Consider the following 22832-nt stretch of genomic DNA (forward strand, 5'->3'; position numbering starts at 1 on the left):
CCTTTTGGCAGTGTGTAAGAATTCTCCCTGTTTCATATAAAGGTGTTTTTTTCTTTAAATAATTTTTCTAAGTAAAAGCAATAAGTGATCCATGGATTTGAAGGAAGTGTTAAATACTCTGATAAAGAAGTTTGCAGTTTTCTCTTTCCACAAAGTTCCATTCGGCCTGTCATCTGCAGTTTTAACATTCAGTTAGTGAATGCATCTAATTTAGTTTTGCTAAATAGCTAGGAAAATATCATGGGTATTTAATTGGTTAAACTAAATTTCCAAGGGGAAATGGATAGGCTGGTTGTTTTTGAGGGAAGGGGGACAGGGATTGGTATTTTAAAATACTAGTGTCATTTTTAGTTTTTATCTTTAGAAAATTAATGCCATTTAGGTAGTTAAGGTATAATTTATTTGCAGTTTTGTAATGGTATGGTTTTAATGCTGTGGTCACTTGTGAAAAATACCCTAGAGTTCTTTATATTTTTAAATTTTAAAGATTGGAATGACATTTGGAGTGGCAATTACCTTTTAGGTGATGTGGCAGTGAAAATGTTGAATGTGACAGCACCCACACCTCAGCAGTTACAGGCCTTCAAAAATGAAGTAGGAGTACTCAGGTAAGCTTGTATGAATCATGTTTTCCAGAGAAGTTACAGCTGCTGTTAGCTTCAAGATTTACTCAAAATGGACAAAACAAAGTCTTTCTGAGTGTATTTAGTCTTTGACTGTTTTCTTTTAAGTGGTATGCAATATTATATGGTACAGCTGATAAAAATATTAATCCTAGAGTGAATTAATGGAATCACAGTGTTCTGATCATGAAAAGTGGTACTACTTCTTATGGGAATACTGCTCTCAAAATTCTAAGGTTATCAGAACACACTTAGAGATTATATCAAACCTGGAACTTGAGGAAAATGAGCAAACTAGAGTATGTCCAGGCAAGGAGAACTTAGATGCAGAGGATTCTGGAACTATAACTTGGGGAGAAAATTGTCAACAGAACTGAGACTATAGGTCCATAGGAGGCTATTATGTTCAAAAGGGTATGAACTTGCTCTGTTTTATTCTAGAGAGTAGAACCGAGAAGCCAGTGATGAAAGTTGCAGGAAAATGTTTTTCTTAGCCTAAAATTTTACTAGTACTAGAACTACTTTAAAGGGAAGAAAGAAAAGAAGAGGGGACTTCCCTGGTGTCCAGTGGCTATGATTCCACATTTCCACTGCAGGGGCACAGGTTCCATCCCTGGTGAAGGAACTTCAGATTCCCCGGTTGTGGAACATGAATTGCACATGCTGCATGATGCGGCCAAAAAAAAGAAAAAAAAAGAATAGTGGGAACAGGCTACAGTCTCAGTGATGAATGTCCCATAATTAAAGGTGTTTAAATAATATCTAGTTGCCTATCTATGAGGTACACTAAAAAAGACATTTATGAAAAAGTTAGGATGTTAGATTAGATAATTCCTAAAGTCTCATCTAAATTTATCCTTCTGCTGCCTTGCTAAAAAAATACCTTTTTCTGACAGCATCTTATTGACAAGTAGACTGCTTTGGCCCTGGTTTTGTGCTTTGTTTGTTTTTTAACATTTGCTAAAGTGTATCAGCATTTACTATTTCCTGTTATATTTCTTTTTACAGGAAAACACGACATGTGAATATCCTCCTCTTCATGGGTTATTCAACAAAGCCACAACTGGCTATTGTTACCCAGTGGTGTGAGGGCTCCAGTTTATATCATCATCTCCACATCATTGAGACCAAATTCGAGATGATCAAACTTATAGATATTGCACGGCAGACTGCACAGGGCATGGAGTAAGTTCCATTCAGTTAAATCTCATGTAAATTACTTTTGAAGACCACTGAGGATGTTTTAAAGGTTTCAGCTATTATTCTTTTGACTTAAATTCCCAGTTACTCTCCAGCATCATATAGATACTTATAACTAATGGCTAGCTATATGATATTAAGAAATAGAATAGTCTGTCTCTAGTACAGTCTTCAAAACATATATCAAATATTTGGTAATATATATGTGGCTGTGAATTTGTGTTTACTATACTAGAATTTCGCTAAGCAGTGAGGGATCAAAAGATAAAAATAGTCCCCCCCTGCCCCTGCAAAAATAAATCCACTGAAAAGTCATTAACAGTTATTGAAGTATGTAAAATGATTGTTAATTATCCTTTCAAGTTATTTTCTCCATGTGCCCCTGTTTTCTATTGCAAAATAATCATCTGTGAAAAATATAGTAAAAATAAAGTGAAAGTCTGCATTTTGATTCTTTTTGAAGATTTCGAGTTGACTAGTTCATTGAATTTTACTTTGTAATTTAAAAGATAAAAAAATTACTTTATAAAATTTATCATAGGCCAAAGTAAGAAATTGACTACCAAGGATAGATATTGCATAAAGTGCAAATAAACAGTAAATAAATCAAAAGGTAAAATTAAATATATTTTGAAAGCACTTAGATGAAAAGATTTAAGTGAGTTAAATACAATTTTGAAGGTTCCATATGTAGTTTAAAAATACGCGTGTATATTAAGTCAGTTTGACATTTTATAGTATACAGATGATTTTCACATACGTAGTCATTATGTCATTTAATTTTTATAATGTCATAAAGTAGGTATTTTATGTTTACAGACAAAGAAACTGAGGCTTAAGCAGCAGCAAAGATGTTTAGCTCAAAATTTTTGGCTCCCAACCATTATTCTTTCCCCATAACCACTATACCATTTTTGCATTATAAAATTAGAATAAAACAGTAAAAGAGTATGCATGTATTAATACCTAAAACTCTGACTCAGGGTCATTTATAGCAAATAAGCATAGAACCAGGACTCAAAACCTTATCTACCTCTTAAATCTTCCCACTGTCCTACCCTCTCTGTCAGAAAACTAGGCAGTATATTTGTAATTTAGATTGTTTATAAGTCTGTATTCAGCTAAAGTCCTTATTGCAGCAACTTATTTCTTTATTCAGTAACATTCCCACTTTTCCAGTAGACTAAAACAGCCCCACCTCTGACTCTGAATCTATTCAAATCTGAAAAGTTATATTAAAATCTTGCAAAGAGTAAACTGTGGCCACAATGGTAAATATTGAAAGAGAAACAGTCTTGTTCTGCTTCTACCCACCAGCCTCTTTGCTGCTTCTTCAGCAGGCCAAGTATGCTCTTGGCTCAGGGCCTTTGTACTTGTTATTTTCTTTTTAGGATAAGTACTCCCGCCACCAAGTATTCATAGAGCTTCTCCCTTATGTCTCTGTTCCAATGTTGCCTTTTCAAGGAAGCCTTCAAATGATCACCTTATATAACTAAAACATTCCTACACCACTCTGTCACCCTATGCCCCACGCCTGTTTTTGTTAACACCCAACTCCATATAACATGTTTGTTTATTGTCTGTCATCCCCACTAGAATACAAGCTATACGAGAGCAGGGGTTTAATGTTGTGCTCCTTGTTTCATCTCTAATACCTGAAACAAGGCCTGACCTGTGATAGATACATATGACAAAAATTTTAAAATGAAACCATGATTACACACAACAGCATATTATTGATAGGTTTACCTTCCAGAAGAGAGAGCAGCCACATCCTTGTCATATCAAAAGTGGGAAATGTCAAGAAAAGGAAAAACAGTCAAAGACGCAATCAAAGATTAACACAGAGGAAAAGGCTTTTGCTATACACAGAGGAAGCAGAGAATAGTATTAAATATTGTTTTAGAAACAGTGGCTGGGCAGTAAAGTGCATGTTGATTAAGGTAAGAAGTGGCAGTAGAGAAAAACCCTGTCAAATTGGAATTGTTCTGTGGCCTGGGAAATAGTTAAGAGGCAGTATTTTCCCATTACTTTACAGTTTGGGATCTGTAAGTATAAACCTTTACAGTCTATGTGTTTACTCTAAAATACTTTGTTTGCATTTTGAAGTAACTCTTAACTATATGATGAGTATATCTGGCTGTGAATGTAAATCATCCCATTAGTTTATCCTTTATCTTAATAGCTGAAAAATATTAATTATAAAATATAAGCCTTCTAACATTATATTTTTTATTGCCAGCTTAAATTTAACCAAAGAAGGTACAATTCCTTTTTTTTCCTTTTGGTTCTTATAAGACAATATATGCAACTGGTTAAATGTTCCAACACATCTTTAGTTACTGAAGGCTTTGGCAGATTGAAAGTTCTCTTATTAAAGTGGCTATGTGGCTTTCAGGTTAAGGTGACCCATTTTTGTTTCCTTGAGATGCCACCAAAACTATAATAGTGAAAATGGTCTTTAAGCATGAACATATAATGATGAAGAGGAAAAAAAGAATAGCAGTAATATTTTAGAAGCTAGAAAGCAGATGAAGAAGTGATGATAGACGTAGTGCACCCAGAAAAAAACTAAATTATTAACTGGGTGTGGAAAAATGGAAGCCAGCCTGATTTGTACCACAGAATCCTCAAGTCTCAAGAACTGGGAGTGTGAATTATCTCTGGAGGAGGAAAAGTACACAAATGGAAAGGCCTATCTGAAATGTTTCTCTGGATCCCTTCTCATGCTCTATGCCACTGGGTGGACACCCCATTTCTACCCTGGCTGGACACTGGAAACATATTCTCTAGAGAGGAGAGAAAGTTTCTGGACTGAAGACACAGAGAAAATGGGGTGCAGGGGTGGGGGCGGGGTTGGGTGACTGCCTGCTAAGTGATGGATGGAGAGTTCCCTAGTACTCTCTTTTCATTTGTTTCCCAGAAGGCTGGCAGCCAAACCTTCCCCTTCAGGCAGGAGATTGGAAGACTCTTGGCTGGAGGAATCTACCAGCCAAGAGTAGAGACACAAAGATAGTGATATTAGGAATTCCATCTAGATGGGAGTACATGGGAGTTCAGAACAAGAATTCCATTTGTATTCTTCAAGCTTTCAGACTGTCTTTTAGTCTCACTTAGTCTGGGTAGAGACAAATTATCTCTCAGTTACCAGACATCAGAGGGACAGTCTCTTAGGCCAGTGACAGAGAACAAATGGGGGAAAGGAGACTAGGAATAAACAAACATAGTTCAAGGAGAAGGGCTAACCTCTTCCCCCAAGCTCCCGCAAAAAACCTCTTCTCAGTTTCCTCAGAGATAAAAAGATTTTCTGTGAAATAAGGACAGATGCTTTATAAGGAACATTCATATAACAATGTAAAAATGTTAAAATGCTGATATTTATAGTCAACTGGAAATTATGTTCCTTCCAATTATTTAAACTTTCAGATGTCAGGTCCCTTTTCCATTGTCCTTCACCATCATTTCATCAAGTACAGAACAAGTTAGATGTAGCTGACCAGTAGATCTGTAGACTATTTAAATAGTTGCTTAGTAATGGCCTTTACACAGCACTCATTTCAAACTAGTCTGCCCCTGAATGATTTCTGGAGACTGTTCAAAATGATCTTTTCTGACTACTTTCCAAAACTGATTCTAAAGTACCAGGATGTAAGCAGAATAAGAGCATACGGTCTCACTATTAAAGTACTGGGGTTGCAGTCATTCTAGGAAAAACATGTAGGAATTAGGAAGATTGAATTATTGGGATTTTCCAATGTGTCTCCTTTATTGGATTACAATTTATAAGCCAACAGTAGATGAGTGACAGTTTTCCTGTGTGACTGTCTTCTCTCTTCAGCAAAAGATCATTTCTGATTCCTAGGTTTACTTTAAGAGAGCGGAGCTGTTCTAGTGGCAGATAATTAAATTCATTCTTAGGAATCAGGATTCATATAGTATATGTTTATCATCTTCTCACCTGACAGTCATTGATTCTGCCAAAGGGCCAAGGTATTTAAAGAATAACATTACAAAGAAATTCCAGGAATTGTCAGTCTGTTGTGCTATTTCTTTCCAGGGCTTTTCATTTCAGTCTAATATTTATTGTATAATTTTAAATGTAGTATTATTAGAAAATTTACTAAGTGTTTACTCAGGGAGGCACACAGAAAAAGTTGCAATCTGTTGTTCTCACTGGAGTGATGCATTCTGATTGTAAGGTGATTAAAAATAATTTGAGGATGCTAATGCTAAGTTACTTCAGTCGTGTCCGACTCTGTGTGACCGCATAGACGGCAGCCCACCAGGCTCCCCTGTCCCCGGGATTCTCCAGGCAAGAACACTGGAGCCGGTTGCCATTTCCTTTTCCAATACATGAAAGTGAAAAGAAAGGGAAGTCGCTCAGTCGTATCCGACTCCTAGCAACCCCATGGACTGCAGCCCACCAGGCTCCTCCATCCATGGGATTTTCCAGGCAAGAGTACTGGAGTGGGGTGCCATTGCCTTCTCCAATTTGAGGATAAACTCTTACAATTTACTTAAAAAACAATAATGAAGGGTATGCTTCTTTTTACTCATAGGTAAGCCTAGTTAAAAGAAAGAAGGATGAATTGAAGCTGAGAAGATGGTGAACATGTATTAATTACTGAAAATAATTCTGGTTGATCAAAGAATATTTAATTATAATAAACATTATTTTCTGGCAGATAAAAACAGTAATTGAGAGGATGCTGATAATCACAAAAAATACAGATTAAAAGTACTGTTTTTTACCTACTAGAATTGCTAAAATGCCCAAATTCTGGCAAGATTAAGTATTGATAAAGATTAAGGGGATTGCTTACTGGGACACTCCTGATGCAGCCAACCACCCTGGGGATAACTTGGAAGGATCTATTAAAACAAAGTGTTTGGTCTGCCCCCAAGAAACAACCAGCTTTTGTTCCAAGAGAGGTATATTGAAGGAGATATACTACAGGAAAATATCTACTGTGAAAATTTGGAAACACAAATGTTCATCAATAGAGGACTGCATAAATAAAGTATTGGCACATATGTGCAGGAAAAGAATATATAACACAAATGAACATGTTTCAACATCAGCTTTAAAGTATGTCAAGTGAGAAAAGCAAGCTGCAGCATGAGACCACTTAAAATTTTAAAAACAAAATATTACATATATTTTTAAATCTTACGTATATGTATGTAGAAATATTAAACAAAAGCTTAGAAGGTGCACAGCAAGCTCAATCAGCAGTAGTTGTCTCCAGGATGGCAAAAAGAGTCTTAAGATGGGGATAGCTTATCAAGGACAGAGAGACTTTAGTTTCACCTACGAAAAATTCTTGTGGTTTCTGTCTTTTTATTTAAAAGATTCTACAGTTGTGTTTTATTTTCACAACTTTCTTACAAGTGTAATTTTTTTTTAAAAGACAGGAGGCAAATGTGTAAAAATTTAAAAGCGTTAAGTGTAGTGAGGAAAAGTGGTTTCTACAATTAGCCTTTGTTGCAGTTTTTCTTAATTTCAAAATATAAAGTATTATAAGGAAATACATAATCACTATAGAAAGTTTAGAAAGCATAAGCGTAAATAAGCACCAGTATGGCTTCCCTGGTGGCTCAGGTTAAAGCGTCTGCCTGGAGTGCAGGAGACCCGAGTTCGATCCCTGGGTTGGGAAGATCCCCTGGAGAAGGAAATGGCAACGCACTCTAGTACTCTTGCCTGGAGAATCCCGTGGAGGGAGGAGCCTGGTTGGCTACAGGTCATGGGGTCACAAAGAGTCGGACACGACTGAGCAACTTCACTTACTCTAATGAGAGAGAATTACTGTTAATGTTCGGATGTATAGTATTGTGTATCTTTTCAGAGTTCTGTATTTTCATACTGTATACAGTCATTTGTTGTTTTAAATACAGAATCACACTGCTTTTTTTTTTTTTTACTTGCTCTTATTTTAGACGTCTTTACTGATCAATAAATATTATGTTCCAACTCCATCTCTGCTACTACTAGTAACTCACTCTTTTTTTTATACCAAGTATGTTTTGTGGGATTTTTTATATACAGTGATACATTTAGCAGTTAAATATTTGTTCCAAGCGCTGTTCTGTGTACTTTATATATACTGTCTTATTTAATCCTTAGCAACCCTGTTGTTCAGTTGCAAAGTCGTGCCTAACTCTTTGCAAGCCCATAGACTGCAGCATGCCAGGCTTCCCTGCCCTTCACTGTCTCCCTGAGTTTGCTCAAACTCGTGTCTGTTGAGTCAGTGATGCCATCCAACCATCTCATCCTCTGCTACCCCCTTCTCCTTCTGCCCTCAGTCTTTCCCAGCATCAGGGTCTTTTCCACCCTGCAGGTAGATACTGTTATTATCCTGTATTTATTTACTGGTGGAGAAACTACAGTTTAAAAGGCCAGGTGACTTGCCGCAAGCACTTTGGCTCCAGAATGTATTTCCTTGACCTCTTCAGTCTAGTTAGTCCTTTCACCATATAAATGGGCCCTGAATGCCATGCAGCCATCACACTTCCACTCCCTGGGTTTTTACTCTTCCTCTCTCGTAGACCCTGTCGTATTTCTTCTATCTTCAGTCCTCCAATATCTCTTCTCTAAGAACTGTCAGCTGATAACCTCACTTGTCATTTTATTACGTATTAGAAACACCCACCACAATATCTTCCTACCTACTTACATTCATACTCAATTTTCCTGTCTCATCGTTAAGAGTGAAAGCCAGTCCTTCCCTTTTGTGCATGCATACCATCCCCTTTCTCCTACAGACTGGCATCTGTTGAGGAGCGCTCTCCTGTTCAACATCAGATTTTCCTTTTCTACTGGATTTTCTTGTGTTTTAAAACATCTTTCTTATGTACATTTGGAAGAATATTGATAATTGTTAAACCTAGGTGCAAGTCACAGGATATTATGCTATTTTCATTTTTCTATGCAGAAAAGTTTTTTTAATAAAGAAGTTGTAGGAGTACTTTTCTTGACCCCACTTCCCTCTCAAGCTCTCACTTCATTCCTCTTCTTTCTTCTACAGTAAAACTTCTCAACTGAGTGTCCTCACTCACTCTCTAAATTCTTCCTTCCCGTTTTTCTTGGATCCTACTCCAGTCAGACTTTTGCCCCTGACACTTCACTAAATATCTCTTAATAAGATAGTTACCATGTTGCTAGATCCAGTGGTTAAATACTCAGTCCTCAACCATCAGAAGTATATAATGCAGTTGATCACACTCTTCTTCATGAAACCTCTTCTTAATCCCTTAAACTCTACCACCTGGGAGCCTTTTAGAAAAGCTGAATTTTAAACACCTCATATCTACTGAATTGAAGGCTGCATTTTAACAAGATTCCCTAAGTGATTCTAATCACTAATCATTCTAAAGTTTGAGAAGCATTACTTTATATTCTCCTGATTTCCCTTCTCCTTACTATCTGTTCCCTCTCAGCTAGTTCTTCAACTCCTTAACCTCTCTAAATATTGAAATAGTCCTTTGGTAATCTCATCAAGTTTCATGACTTAAAATACCATTTAATTTCCATTTCTATGGCAGTCTCCAGCTAATTCATTTACTGTGAACTCCAGACTGTCATATCTAACTGTGCTTAACATCTCTTGATTGTCCAGTGGACATCTTAGATGTAATATATCTGATTCTGAGGTCCTGATCTTTTTCCTCAAGCCTGCCCTTCTGCAGTCTTTTCATCGCAGTGACTGGCAGCTCTCTTCTTAGACTGCTTGTATCTGACATCTTGTTCCTAGTCTTTAATGTCTTTCTTTTTCTTATACCAGACTACCAATCTATTAATCAGCTCCAGTTATCTTTATCTTTAAAGTATATCTAGGATCTTACTCTAATGGCACAAAGAGAAGAATTAAAGAGTCTCTTGATGAGGGTGAAAGAAGAGGGTGAAAAAGCTTAAAACTCAACATAAAAAGAAAACAGTAACTAAGATCATGGCATCTGGTCCCATCACTCCATGGCAAGTAGATGGGGAAACAATGGAAACAGTGACAGACTTTATTTCCTTGGGCTCCAAAATCACTGTGGACTGTGACTGCAGCCATGAAATTTAAAAGATGTTCCTTGGAAGGAAAGCTATGACAGACCTAGACAGTATATTAAAAAGCAAAGATATCACTTTGCTGACAGACATCCGTACAATCAAAGCTATGGTTTTTCCAGTAGTCACGTATGGATGTGAGAACTGGACCATAAAGAAGGCTGAGCACTGAAGAATTGATGCCTTTGAGTTGTGGTGCTGGAGAAGACTCTTGAAAGTCCCTTGAACTGCAAGGAAACCAAACCAGTCAATCCTAAAGGAAATCATCCCTAAATATTCATTGAAAGGACTGATGCTGAAGCTCCAATACTTGGTCACCTGATGCAAAGAGCTGACTCATTGGTAAAGACCTTGATGCTGGGAAATACTGAAGGCAGGAGGAGAGGGGTTGACAGGATGAGGTGGTTAGATAGCATCACCGACTCAATGAACATGAATCTGAGCAAACTCCAGGAGATAGTAAAGGGCAAAGAAGCCTGGCGTGCTGCAGTCCATCCATGAGGTCGTAAAGAGTCAGACACGACTTAGTGACTGAACCGCAGCAACAATCTCATAGCTTCTCATCACCTATTCTGCTGTTACCCTGATTCAGGCCACAGTTACCTCTTGCCTGGGTGAGTGCCTTACTTCCACCCTTACCCACCTTCATTGTATTCTCAACTTAGTAGCCAGAGTAGTCCTTTGAAGACTTCAGTGAGATTATGTTGCTCTTCTGCTCCTCCAGTGTCTTCACATTTCATACAGAAAGGAAGCCAGCGTACTTAACAATAGTTCTTAGAATGTCACCACCACCTCTCTCCCTCCCCCACTGCCTATTTTTACTACCTCTCTCAACTCATTTATTACTCTTCTGCCTCTTGCCTTCTCATCGAAGCCAGGTTGCCTTTGCTATTTGTAGAACGCAGGAAGCACACAGCTGCCATGGGGTTTTGCCCTTGCTCATCCCTCTGCCTGCTGTGCTCTTATCCCATATCTGTATGACCCTCTCCCTCTCCTCCTTTGAATCTTTACTCAAGCTGTCCTTTGAAAGGGACTTCCCTGGTGGCTCAGACGGTAAATGAGGGAGACAATGCGGGAGACCCGGGTTCGATCCCTGGATCGGGAATATCTCCTGGAGAAGGAAATGGCAACCCACTCCAGCACTCTTGCCTGGAAAATTCCATGGACGGAGGAGCCTGGTAGGCTACAGTCCATGGGGTTGCAAAGAGTCGGACACGACTGAGTGACTTCACTGTCAATGTCAATGTCCTTTGAAAAGAGACCTTCCCTGGCCTGAAATTACAACCCCCTGAAACTCAGCATTTTCTGTCTCCCGCCTACTTTTTTGTATCTTTTTTATATCTTCTGTACTACAATGCAAGCCCCTTTAGGGTAGGGATTTTCTGCTTAATTTCCAAGACTTAGAACAGTTGTTGCTTAGCACAGAGTGTGCTTTAAATAAATATGTGTTAAATAAATTAAAGAAAGAACCTAAGAAGGTAAACGTTATCTCCGTTTTACACGTTAGAAATCCAGAGCTTCAGGAATTATGTCATGTACCCAAGGTTATACGGCTAGTAAGTGATACAGTTGGATCTCAGAGCCAGATCTGCACATTCACAACCCATGTCCTTTCCTCTATGCCTTTCTGGTCACGGCACTTAGATCCTCTGGGCTCTGGTTTTCCCATCAGTGTAAGTGGCCTTATTGCCCTTTTGCTTGCCTCACAAAGAAACGCAAAGGTTATAAAATCAAATTATGTAAAAATATCCTGAGAACTTGAAAATGCTTTATATGTACAGGAGGGTGATAGTAATTCTTTGGTTTTTTAATAGAAGTTTTAGTTTCTGCTTTTAGTTTTAGTTCTTCCACCCACTTCAAATTAGTATGAAGTAAGGATTGAAGATTGTTTCCTTAGGTGGATATCCAGTTGTTCCAGCAACAGTGGTTGAAGTACCTATCATTTCCCACATTTAACTGTCTTTCTCTTATAAATAAACAAATACCATACTTGTGAACGTATGTATTTGAGCTTATGAGTGCTGCTCTAAGAGAAGCATGTTTTTGCTCTTCCGTCAATGTCATGGTAGTCCGTGTTTACAGTACACTCTCACGTGGTCTCTTCAGGCCAGTGTGCACTTAAATTATGATGCAAGCATTTTCCAAGGAGAGATTATACCCTCTCTAATATAAGTCCCAGCCAGGAAATGGGGCATGCAGATACCATATTCATGGACTAGAAAACTTAGTATTATTAAGATGTCTATGTTTTCCAAATTGATCTATAGAACCTATAGGTTCAGTACAGCCCCTGTCTCAGCAGGATTTTGGTATAAATTCATAAGTTGATCCTAAAACATATATGGAAATACAGTAGCAAGAATAGTCAGTTTTAGTCAGTCAGACAGTTTTGAAAAAGAGCGAAGTTGAAGGATATTTGATGTGAGATTCAAAACTTTCTATAAGCCGCCACAGTAATCAAGACAGTGTAATTATTAATGATAGATGTGTGACTCAACAAAACAGGAAAGAAAGTCTAGAAATATATCTATTATGTCTGTTTGTTTGTTTGTTTTTTTTTAACACCAAGATGCCAGGGCAATTCATGGAGAAAGGATAGTCCTTTCAAACAATGTTACTGGAGATTGATTATCAGCCCCCTTGGAGGAGGTTTGTCTTACAGCTTCACCATCAGCAGTCGTCTTCTCTTCTAGAATTCCTCTCTGAGAATTCTGGCAGGATTCAGAATCCCCCTACCTTTTGGAACCGACCTCCTTATCCTCTCCCAGAGTCCTTTTCCTCTTAAAGCCTTCTTCCCTAGAATCTAGCTTTCACCAAAACTTCCTTCCTTTCAGTCTCCTCCTCCCCAAATTCTCAGAGGCCCACTCCCAAATCCCCCTCGTCAGAGCTCTCACCTTACACCCGCTCTTTGCCTGAATCTCCCTCCGCCTGGGGCCCCCTCTTCCCCTACCCCTGCCTACTCTCCTCAGAATCTTCCTCTCCTCAGAGTCCACAACCCCTGCATCCCCCTCCTTCAGAAGCTCCCTCTCCCCGACCCACTTTTCCCATAACGGGCCCCCTAGATCCCATTTTCACAAAATTTTCATCCTGGGACTTCTCTGGTGACTAAGCCTCCTCGCCCCCCATGGAGGGGGGCCTGTGTTCCATCCTTGGTTAGGGATTCAGGTCCTGCATGCCACTGCCAAAGAAGACGCATGCCGCAGCTCATGCACAAGGGAAAGCAAAGATCCCATGTGACTGAGACCCGGCACAGCCAGATAAATAACCATTTCAAAACAGAATGTTACTGGAACAACTGTATATCCAAATAGGATAAATAACTAGCCCTTTTCTGGCACAAGACGTGAATATTCATTCAAAATGGATCAAAGGCCTAAGACTAAAAGCTGAACACCTAAAACCTCTAGAAGAAACAAAGGAGAAAATCATTGTAGCCTAAAGATAGGTAAAGATTTCTCATGACACAAAAATTAAGAACCATAAAAGAAAAAAATTAATAAATTAGACTGCATCAGAATTCAGAACTTTTGCTTTTCAAAAGACACTGTTAAGAAAATGAAAAGACAAGCCGCAGACTTGAAGATAATGTTTGCAGGACACATTATCCGTTAAAAGAATCATATCCAAAGCATATGAAGAACTCTTACAATTTGGTTATAATACAAACTACCCAGTGAAAAAATGGGCAAAGATTGGAGTACTTTATTAAAGAAGATGAAAGAATGGCACATAAGCACATGCAAAGATCCTCAACATGTTAGACATTAAAGATAGACAGGGTACCACTACATACCCGCTAGAATGCTTATAATCAGAGCCAGCAATACCAGTATTTGCAAGGATGCAGAGTGACCATGTTGCTGGCAACGATCTTAAATGGTGCAACCACTTTGGCAGGTTCTTTTCAAATTAAAATTAACCATATGAGCAATTCTAATCTCACTGACTTCCCAAAAGAAATGAAAACAAGTCAGCAACAAAGACTCGTATATGAATGTTTACATGAATGTTTATAGATAGTATCTTATTCATAGTTGTCAAAAAACACAACAACCCAAATGTCTGACGACTAACTGGTTAAGTTATGGTATGTCTATCCACTGTAATACTGTATAGAGCCAGGGTGTGAGTCTCCAAATCATGCTGAGTAAGCGAAGCCAAATGATTTTGTTTATGTGAAATTCTAAAGATAAAGCTAATTGCTAGTAATAGAAATCATTATCAATGGTTGCCTGAGCCTAGGGAGGTACCATTAATTGTAGAAATGTATGAAGAAACTTTAGGGGTGATGAATATTCTCCACCTTGATTATGGTTGGTCTTTAGACAAGTATACTTATGTGTCTGCCAAAAACTCTTTAAACTGCCCATAGTAAATGGGTACATTTTGTGTTGTATATTGATTACACCTCTCCGCAAATTAGATTTTTTAAAGTGAGAGAAACTGAAAAATCTAAGTAAAAATTGAATTTAGGCCACTGTAGAGCACAACTGAAAAATGGGTGATCTCCACTTACTAGGGACTTTGATCATTTTAATGTGGTAAATGATTACTAACTACATAAGTCTGGCAGAATGGCATTCCCTGAAGTCTTGCTCACCTTCCACACTGATTATGAGGGATGAGGAGGACATCAAAGTAAAATGGAGACTGGGATTTGAAATTCTATTTGGATAAAATAACACCTTGTCACCACCATCGCACTTTCCAGTCCAGTCAGCTGCTAACAATTCTCTGTTGGTGTCAGAGAGATTCATCTTGCTATGTAAAGACTGATGAACATATTTCAAATTGTGTACCATTAGATGAAAGAGGACGGAAATGCTAATGTGTGTGTAGGTCAGTTGCTTGATTTTAGAAATAGCTGAAAATATAAGACAACAGCAGCAAATGAGTGCGAGACACTTGAGGCTTCTATAAATAGACTAGACTGATAATTTGGGCAGATGGTGGAGGCACAGTATTTGAATCTCAGCAAAGTATTTGACTAAAATCTCTCATGATGTTCTTGAGGATAAAATAGAGATGTGTAACACACATGAAGAATTTAACTAGGTTCATAATTGTATAATTCTCATACCTGAAGCTCTTATGCCAGGAGAGTTTTGTCCTCACTCTCCTCTTGAATATGACTAGCATATATTTACACATTACTTTGATGAAGGCATCATTAGCATGCTAATAGACTGATTTTTTGGCACCCCACTCCAGTACTCTTGCCTGGAAAATCCCATGGAGGGAGGAGCCTGGTAGGCTGCAGTCCATGGGGTCACTAAGTCAGACACGATTGAGCGACTTCACTTTCACTTTTCACTTTCATGCACTGGAGAAGGAAATGGCAACCCACTCCAGTGTTCTTGCCTGGAGAATCCCAGGGACAGGAGAGCCTGGTGGGCTGCCGTCTATGGGGTCACACAGAGTTGGACACGACTGAAGCGACTTAGCAGCAGCAGCAAACTGATTTTTTTAGTGAAAACTAGAACTTTAATAAGCTACAGTTACAGGCCGTGTCTCAGGACTTCCCTGGTGACTCAGATAGTAAAGAATCTGCCTGCGATGCCAGAGACCTGGATTCAGTCACTGGGTTGGCTAGATCCCCTGGAGGAGGGCATAGCAACCCACTCCAGTATTCTTGTGGAGAATCCGCATGGACAGAGGAGCTTGGCAGATAACCGTCCATAAGATCACAGAGTCAGACACAACTGAGCAACTAAACACACATAGGCCATGTGTGCAAAATATGAAATCTTGAAATTCAAGTCCAAAAAAGAGAAGTACACAAATTTTGGATAAAGGAAATGGTTTTGTAGGAGCCATGCAAGAACAACTCTCTAGGACTATAGTTGAATATAATTTTAATAGGAGTCAGTAAGAGTGACTGTAGCTGCCATAATAACAGTGGCTGATTTAATAAACATTTTTTCCCACCATAAGGAAGATGAAAGGAATTTGGGTTTTGTTTTGCTTTTTCTGTTTTTTGAGATTCCAAAAGTCAGTGACATCCTGCAGTATTTGTCTTTCTCTGACCTGTTTCACTTAGCATAATGAGCTCAAGATCCATCCATGTTGTCATAAACGGCTGGATATCCTCATTTTTTATGGCTGAATACTATTGCTGTGTGTGTGTGTGTGTTAACATTTTCTTTATCCATTGATGGACACTTAAGTTGTTTCCATGTCTTGGTTGCTGTGAATAATACTGCAGTGAACATGAGGGTGCAGGTGTCTTGAGATCCTGGGTTAAATTTTTTTGGCATATATACCCCAAAGTGGGATTGTTAGATCATATGGTAATTCTGTGTCTAATTTTTGGTGGAACCTCCATTCTGTTTTCCATAGCAGCTGTACCAATTTATAGTCCCACCAATAGTACATAAGGATTCCTTTTATCTACTCCTCGCCAACACTTGGCATTTCTTACCTTTTCGATAATAGCCATTCTAACGGATATGACATGATATTTTGTCATGGTTTTGGTTGCATTTCCCTGGTAATTAGTGATGTTGAACACCTTTTCATGTATGTGCCTGTTGGCACATCTGTATATCTTCTTTGGGAAATGTCTATTTTTAAAACTTGATAGATTTTTTGGTTACTGAGATGTGAGTTCTTTTTATTTTCTGATATCCCCTATAGATACATGATTTGCAGATACTTTCTCCCCTTTGGTAGGTTGCTTTTTCATCTTGGTGATGGTTTCCCATGTTGTGCAGAAGCTTTTTAGTTTGATGTCAGCATATCATAGTATGGTCTTAAAAGAATGCTGAAAAATTGAATCTTGCGTAAGACCTTGAAAGAAACAGCATAGAGAACAAGTTTTACTAGCTGATGTGCCAGCTTCTTAAGGTTAAATTGATTCTGTAGGTGGATACTTTTCTTCAGGGAAGGAGACTCCTAACAGAAACCTATCAAGAGCATGATATTCATTTAGTTTATAACATGTGTTTTCACTCCTACTACTTTTATGGACTTCCTTGGTAGCTCAGACGGTAAAGAATCTGCCTGCAATGGGGGAGACCTGAGTTTGATCCCTGGGCTGGGAAGATCCCCTGGAGGAGGGCATGGCAACCCACTCCAGTATTCTTGCCTGGAGAATTCCATGGACAGAGGAGCCTACTGTCCATCGGGTCACAAAGAGTCAGACATGACTGAGTGACTAAGCACTACTTTTATAAATGTATAGCATCTTTGAAAGGTTAGAAGGAGTTCCAGTCCTACATAATGGATAGACTTTTGTATCATCTATGGCAAAGTCAGTTTATTCTTGTTCCCTTCCTTACCCTCAACCAGTTATGTGAGGTGTGGCATCTTACATTGTAACTGGTTGATGCTTAAGGAAATCATGGTTTAGGGTCAGCCTTTATCTGGAATATTATGTAGGGATTGAGCTTTGATACTCATCCCTTTTTTCCAGCTGAGAAGTTTGAGTCTCTCCTCTTTCCAACTTTCCATTACATATACCAGGATTTCTGCTCGTTTGCTGCTTTTGTTACAGAAGTGTTGCAGAAAGAGGGTTTATTAAATGAGATACAAGTTAGTAGAGCAATTTCCAAATGATAAAGGATTCCACAAGGATAAAGTAGTATTTCAGTTGCAGCTCATGCAACTTTGGCCTGTAATAGATTTATGCCATTTACAATTATATATCACCAGCTCAGCCATTATATTTATATCTTCTTAATTATCTAGTATTTTCCTGGTCAGAAATTTTCTCTCTTCAACCCTCTAGTTACATTTCTATCTACATTATTCTTGGTGTATTTCTTTGTATCATATTTGTTGAAAAGATTGATACTATCCATCAAGAATACCTGTATCTTCCCATCTTGTAACTTCATCATGCCTCTCTATTTTCATATGTACCACTCATTTGTTGTTGTTGTCTTTAATTTCAAAGGACCCAGGACCTTTTCTGTGTACTAAATACTAATAAGCTAACTGAAGTCCCAAACTCCACCACCAGTATCATGACCTATCTGCTTTTCTTTCTAATGAGGATAAGGTCTCCCCATCTTGGAACAGCTTTTGATTGACTCATTTTTCTCCTTTTGAACCTTTCTGTGTCACTACAGAACTTTTCAAGCATATGAGGCCTATATCTGATAACTGTGTTTTCTTTCAATGCAAGAGTGTGATGTAGCCTATCAAACTCTCAGCCTAAAAATTCATGACAACAAGATAATTTCAGATGGTGATAAATGCTGTGAAGGAAATAAACAGAATAATGCAAGAGTAATTGGAGGAGAAGGAGTTGGCTTTGTATAAGCAGTAATCTTAAATAAAAATTTTGTCTGAGAAAAGATTTCAAAGTCTTGATCTCTGGATGAGGAAATTGAAGATGAGAAAGCACAAATAATTAAGTTAATTATTTCCAAATGTTTTATTTTAAACAGTGTTCATTATATAATTTTTATTATATCATTTGAATTTTAAAGTCTTATTTTAAGGCAAAATTTATTTCCTAATAATCATTGTTAGATTTCAAAAGTCTCATATATCTGTTTTTCCTACAGTTAAATGAAGAAAAATAACCTTCACTAGGACATTATATTTATCTCATTGTCGTTGATTCAACGTATATGTATTAAATGTTTACCACATGCCAGGCACGCTACTGGGCACTGGGGATAAACAGAAATAAACCAGACACAGCTCTTTCCCTCAATAAACTCAACTGAGGCAGTTTTTAGGGGTAACAGATGATTTAAATTTATCATTGACTTTGAAATATATTTACTGTGTCTGTTACAGTAGCAAGTTCCTCACTAGTTTCAAGAAGGTATTTTAAGAACATATAATACAACATTTAAAAGTGGTTTTATTTTATCAAATGGAGTTTATATTCTGAATAGAAAGTGAACATAGGTGAAAAAAAAAAAACATGAATCACACAGTAATAACTGAACAGGGGAAAGATCACTTCATTTATGGTTGAGTCTTGGGAAAACGGCACTTAGGAGTCAAAACGTATATTCAGTGTTAAGGAATAAGTCTCATTCAGTGGAGAACAGAATGAAAGCTAATTTGGTGTGGGAGCATTGATCACAGAGATGGGATTAAATACCAAGGTATACTTAAAGGACCTGGGTAAATAGGCGTGACTGGAGTAGAAGGTTTGTATTGGTAAATAGTAAAAGATAAAGCAAAGTCACTCAATAGAAAAAAAGATTTTGGTTGTGCCATAATAGTAATGTGTTCCTAAAATCCTCAGCTCACTTGCAGTCTATTTTACTGTTGCTTCTATAAAGGGATTATCACAATGTGCAGTTTGCAGTTGTGTCATGAATCTAAATAAATCTTTGTTTACACCCCTAAATGTGTTCTATAGATACTGAGGCAGAGTCCTTAGCCCTCCTCAGGTTAAAATGATGTTTTGTTTTTCAGTTACTTACACGCCAAGTCAATCATCCACAGAGACCTCAAGAGTAATAGTATCCTTCCTGAACTTGTCTGCGAAGTTTGAAAACATCCTGACCTTTTCTCCTGCATTTTATCTTCACATTATGTAAAACCAGTTTTCACGCTGAGTTCAACAATACACTGTAAAGGAAATCAATAAATGGGTTTGCACAAGAGGGTAGTAGTACACGATACTACAACCTGCTTTTGGTTTTTGAACAGCTAACCATTGCAAAAAAAAAAATCTGTTAAGTCCTTACGATGGTAGGACTGTGATTGCTTGTTTATGTCCTGTAAGCACTATAACATGCATAGTTTTGTAGCTGTCTACTAGCTTCTTTCAGAGCCCTGACCTTGTTCGGTGGTCGCTGAGATGTAATTGACGGCTCTATATTATATAACAATGAGGTGAGGCAAACATAACGTTTCTTCTTCCTCCATAAGCCCAGATTCAGATCCGATCTGCCAGGTGCCTCAATGCTAGTGATGAGCTTTATAGCCTTCCTAGCAGTGCCAGAAGGATATTTGGGCCTCTTTTACTAAAATCTGATGGGGAAGTCTCAAGGTCTCCCACAAACTTAGGAAAACAGCTTACCTCATCTTACCATGTTTGAGGCACCAAAAATCCTAAAAGCAGGTCATACAGTTCAAATAACACTATTTTTAAAGCATACTTATTAACTTTAAAAGGAAATGTGAAGTACTATACTTCCTTTTAAAGAATATCATAATAAAGAATTGTGGAAATTATATCTCATACCTAAAATCTTCATAATGCTTGCTTTGATAGGAAAATGAGACCTGTTGTTTTCCTTTACTTACCACACCTCAGATATTTTTCTTCATGAAGACCTCACAGTAAAAATAGGTGATTTTGGTCTAGCCACAGTGAAATCTCGATGGAGTGGGTCCCATCAGTTTGAACAGTTGTCTGGATCCATTTTGTGGATGGTAAGAATTGAGGCTATTTCTCCATTAATTAAATTTTTGGCCCCTGAGATGCTGTTATTAGAAAGTCATTGAAGATTTCAACTATAGTGTTCTCATAGTTCTCAGTATACACAAAAACCAATGTTGATCTTATTTTGTTATAAATAGATTTTAATTTTATCTTTAGGAAGAATATTATGGAACCAGCTTCAGTATATCTTAAAGGAATGTATCTTTTATAAGCACTGCTTAAGTTTTATTCAGAATTGTCTCTCTAAAATATTTTGTGTTTAGAATGTTCTGTGTATACTGTTTCAAAAAAAAAAACAAGTGTGCAATTTAAAAGTAGGTGTGATCTGTAGCCATTATTAAGGTTTCAATAAAAGAACTACTCCTTTTAAGAACAAGAGACTGTTTCACAATCTTTTTTAAACCTAAATTGGAAAGTTACTTTCTTTAGACTAGAAAGAACTGTATAATTATGGGCAGCTGGGAAAAGAAAAAGAAAAATGAAAGGTAGATTTTTAACACTGTCAGCCTAGTGTGCCCTGCATAGCTCCTTGTTCTTTCTTTATTCCTATTTCTGCTTTGTGGAAAAGAAGAGAGAAAAATTATAAGAAGAGGGAACTAAAACTTCTGTTCAGTTCCTTTCAGCATGCTGTGAAAGGGGCAGTCATAGGGCTTTTCTTAAGCCAGCTCTTCTCAGGAGGGTCCTTAAGACCCTTTAAGTTTTCCCAAGGTCATCCTGTGTGAGACTAGCTTTTTCTTCATACTGTTCAACACATCACAACAGATTGAATGCATAAGTGAATAAGTGACCATAGCTGGCTGCTGTTAAACCAGTCAAAAAGAACTACAGGGATTTCCCTGGCAGTCCAGTGGTTAAGGCTCCATGCTTCTACTCCAGGGGTTACAGGTTCAGTCCCTGGTGGGGGAACCAAGATCCTGCATACCTTGTGGCATGGCAAGGAAAAAATATTGCAGTATTCTTCTCACAAAGCTTTGTTTTTAAAAATCTAGTTTTCATTTTTTTTAAAAAGTAATTTGTCTTAACAGCTAATGGTTGTTTTATAATTTAACAAATATTTTAATAGTTCCTCAGTTAAGTTTTAATATGCTCAATATCCGTAGGTATAATCCACATAAACAGACGCTTCTTGGGGTCCTCCGTAATTTTTAAGACTGAAAAATCCTGAGACCAAAAAGTTGGAGAACCTGTGCTCCAAGTTGAATACAGGATGTTCCAAAACTGTTAGTGCAGTTTTAAGTTTTAAATAACTGAATCTGCAGTAAAACTTTGGGACACCTGTTGGAAAAAGCAAAACTGCAAGGGCTTTCAAAGCCACATTTGCCTGAATTCCCTGAACTTACCTGTAGCAGTTCTAAGAAGAGGATTCTGAATTAGTCATGATAAGCCTGAGGTTAAATTTGGCTATGATTTCTTATAATAACTGGCATTAGAGTAAGTGGCAAGGTAGAAGGGAGTTGGCATTGGACTTGGAGTCCGGAGGTCTGTACTCTTGTACTTTTGACTCTTAACCTGCCTGTTTCTTGACCTCCTCCAAGTCTTTCCATCTTTAACACTGGGTTGAACTAATGGATTTTGAATGCCTTTTCTGGGATTTAGTAATTAGAGCTAGGTATATTTTTCTTTAATATATTGTCTTTTAATATATAATTATAAGCAAACGAATTAATCATTGTAATCTGGATCTCAGACACCTTTAAGGCATACACCTTGTAACAAAGATAACAGTGTATCCTGGGAGAGGGTGAAATTGCAAAATCTACAATTATAAAGAAACAGTTGATACATGTTTTAAAGGTGTGTTTAACTAGTGTGGGAAAGTTAGCCTCAGTCAAGTCTCCAGGTTTGTCCTTTTCCAAAAACCTTAGATTATACAGTTTATAGACTATTATACGTTGTTTTATATTTTCTTTTAATATCTTGTTTGTTAATACATGGGTTCATCCTTTATTCCACCAAGCTGAGTTTTAAGACGAAAGATTAGTCAATAGTACACTTAATTGTTGAGTAAAATCCTTTGGAGTTGATCCTGCCTTCATAAACAGGAACATCCATAGACTAGGAGAGAAGAACTTGGTCAGAACCAAAGGTTAGGTAAGTCCCTGAATTATTTACAGTGGTATTCTCAATCTTTATTTATATCTTAAATAAGAAAACCTTTTGTGAAAATCTTTATGTTACTAATTTAATTGAGGATAAATCATGCATTTCTTATAAATAGATCACATATGACTTTTCATCAAACCATCTACCAACAGCAGTGAAGTAAAACTAAATTTCAAGCAGGCAGTTCTTCAACTGTTCCTCGCAGAAATTGCATCCTGGCTTTGAAAATTATGTCTGTATCATAACTAGCCTCTTAATAATCTGGCTTGTTCATTACATCACAGTTGTGTGGGGTTTATTTTGCACTGTACTACCAAGAACAGTTACCAAGACAATACATGACAAAACCAAGTAGATGTAACCTTCACCACACCCCCACCCCACCCCATCCTTGACTCGCATCTGGGTCTCCCATACATCTTTCCCCTGGTGGCTCAGAGGTTAAAGCGTTTGCCTGGAATGCGGGAGACCCGGGTTTGATTCCTGGGTCGGG

At 37.7% G+C, this 22832-nt stretch overlaps 1 protein-coding gene across 3 annotated transcripts in view; it reads left to right on the top strand.

The window, feature by feature from the left end:
• The window catches only part of BRAF (B-Raf proto-oncogene, serine/threonine kinase), a 163932-nt gene that overhangs the window by 113936 nt on the left and 27164 nt on the right, over window positions 1–22832 (top strand). For all 3 annotated transcript variants that reach the window (XM_018046858.1, XM_018046857.1, XM_018046859.1), the window contains exons 12-15: window positions 524–608; window positions 1632–1808; window positions 19261–19307; window positions 20108–20226. In XM_018046858.1, coding sequence (XP_017902347.1) covers window positions 524–608; window positions 1632–1808; window positions 19261–19307; window positions 20108–20226 — 428 coding nt within the window. The remainder of the gene's footprint in view (window positions 1–523; window positions 609–1631; window positions 1809–19260; window positions 19308–20107; window positions 20227–22832) is intronic.

The sequence above is a fragment of the Capra hircus genome, chromosome 4 (assembly GCF_001704415.2).
Source record: "Capra hircus breed San Clemente chromosome 4, ASM170441v1, whole genome shotgun sequence".
Taxonomy (NCBI): Eukaryota; Metazoa; Chordata; class Mammalia; order Artiodactyla; family Bovidae; genus Capra; species Capra hircus.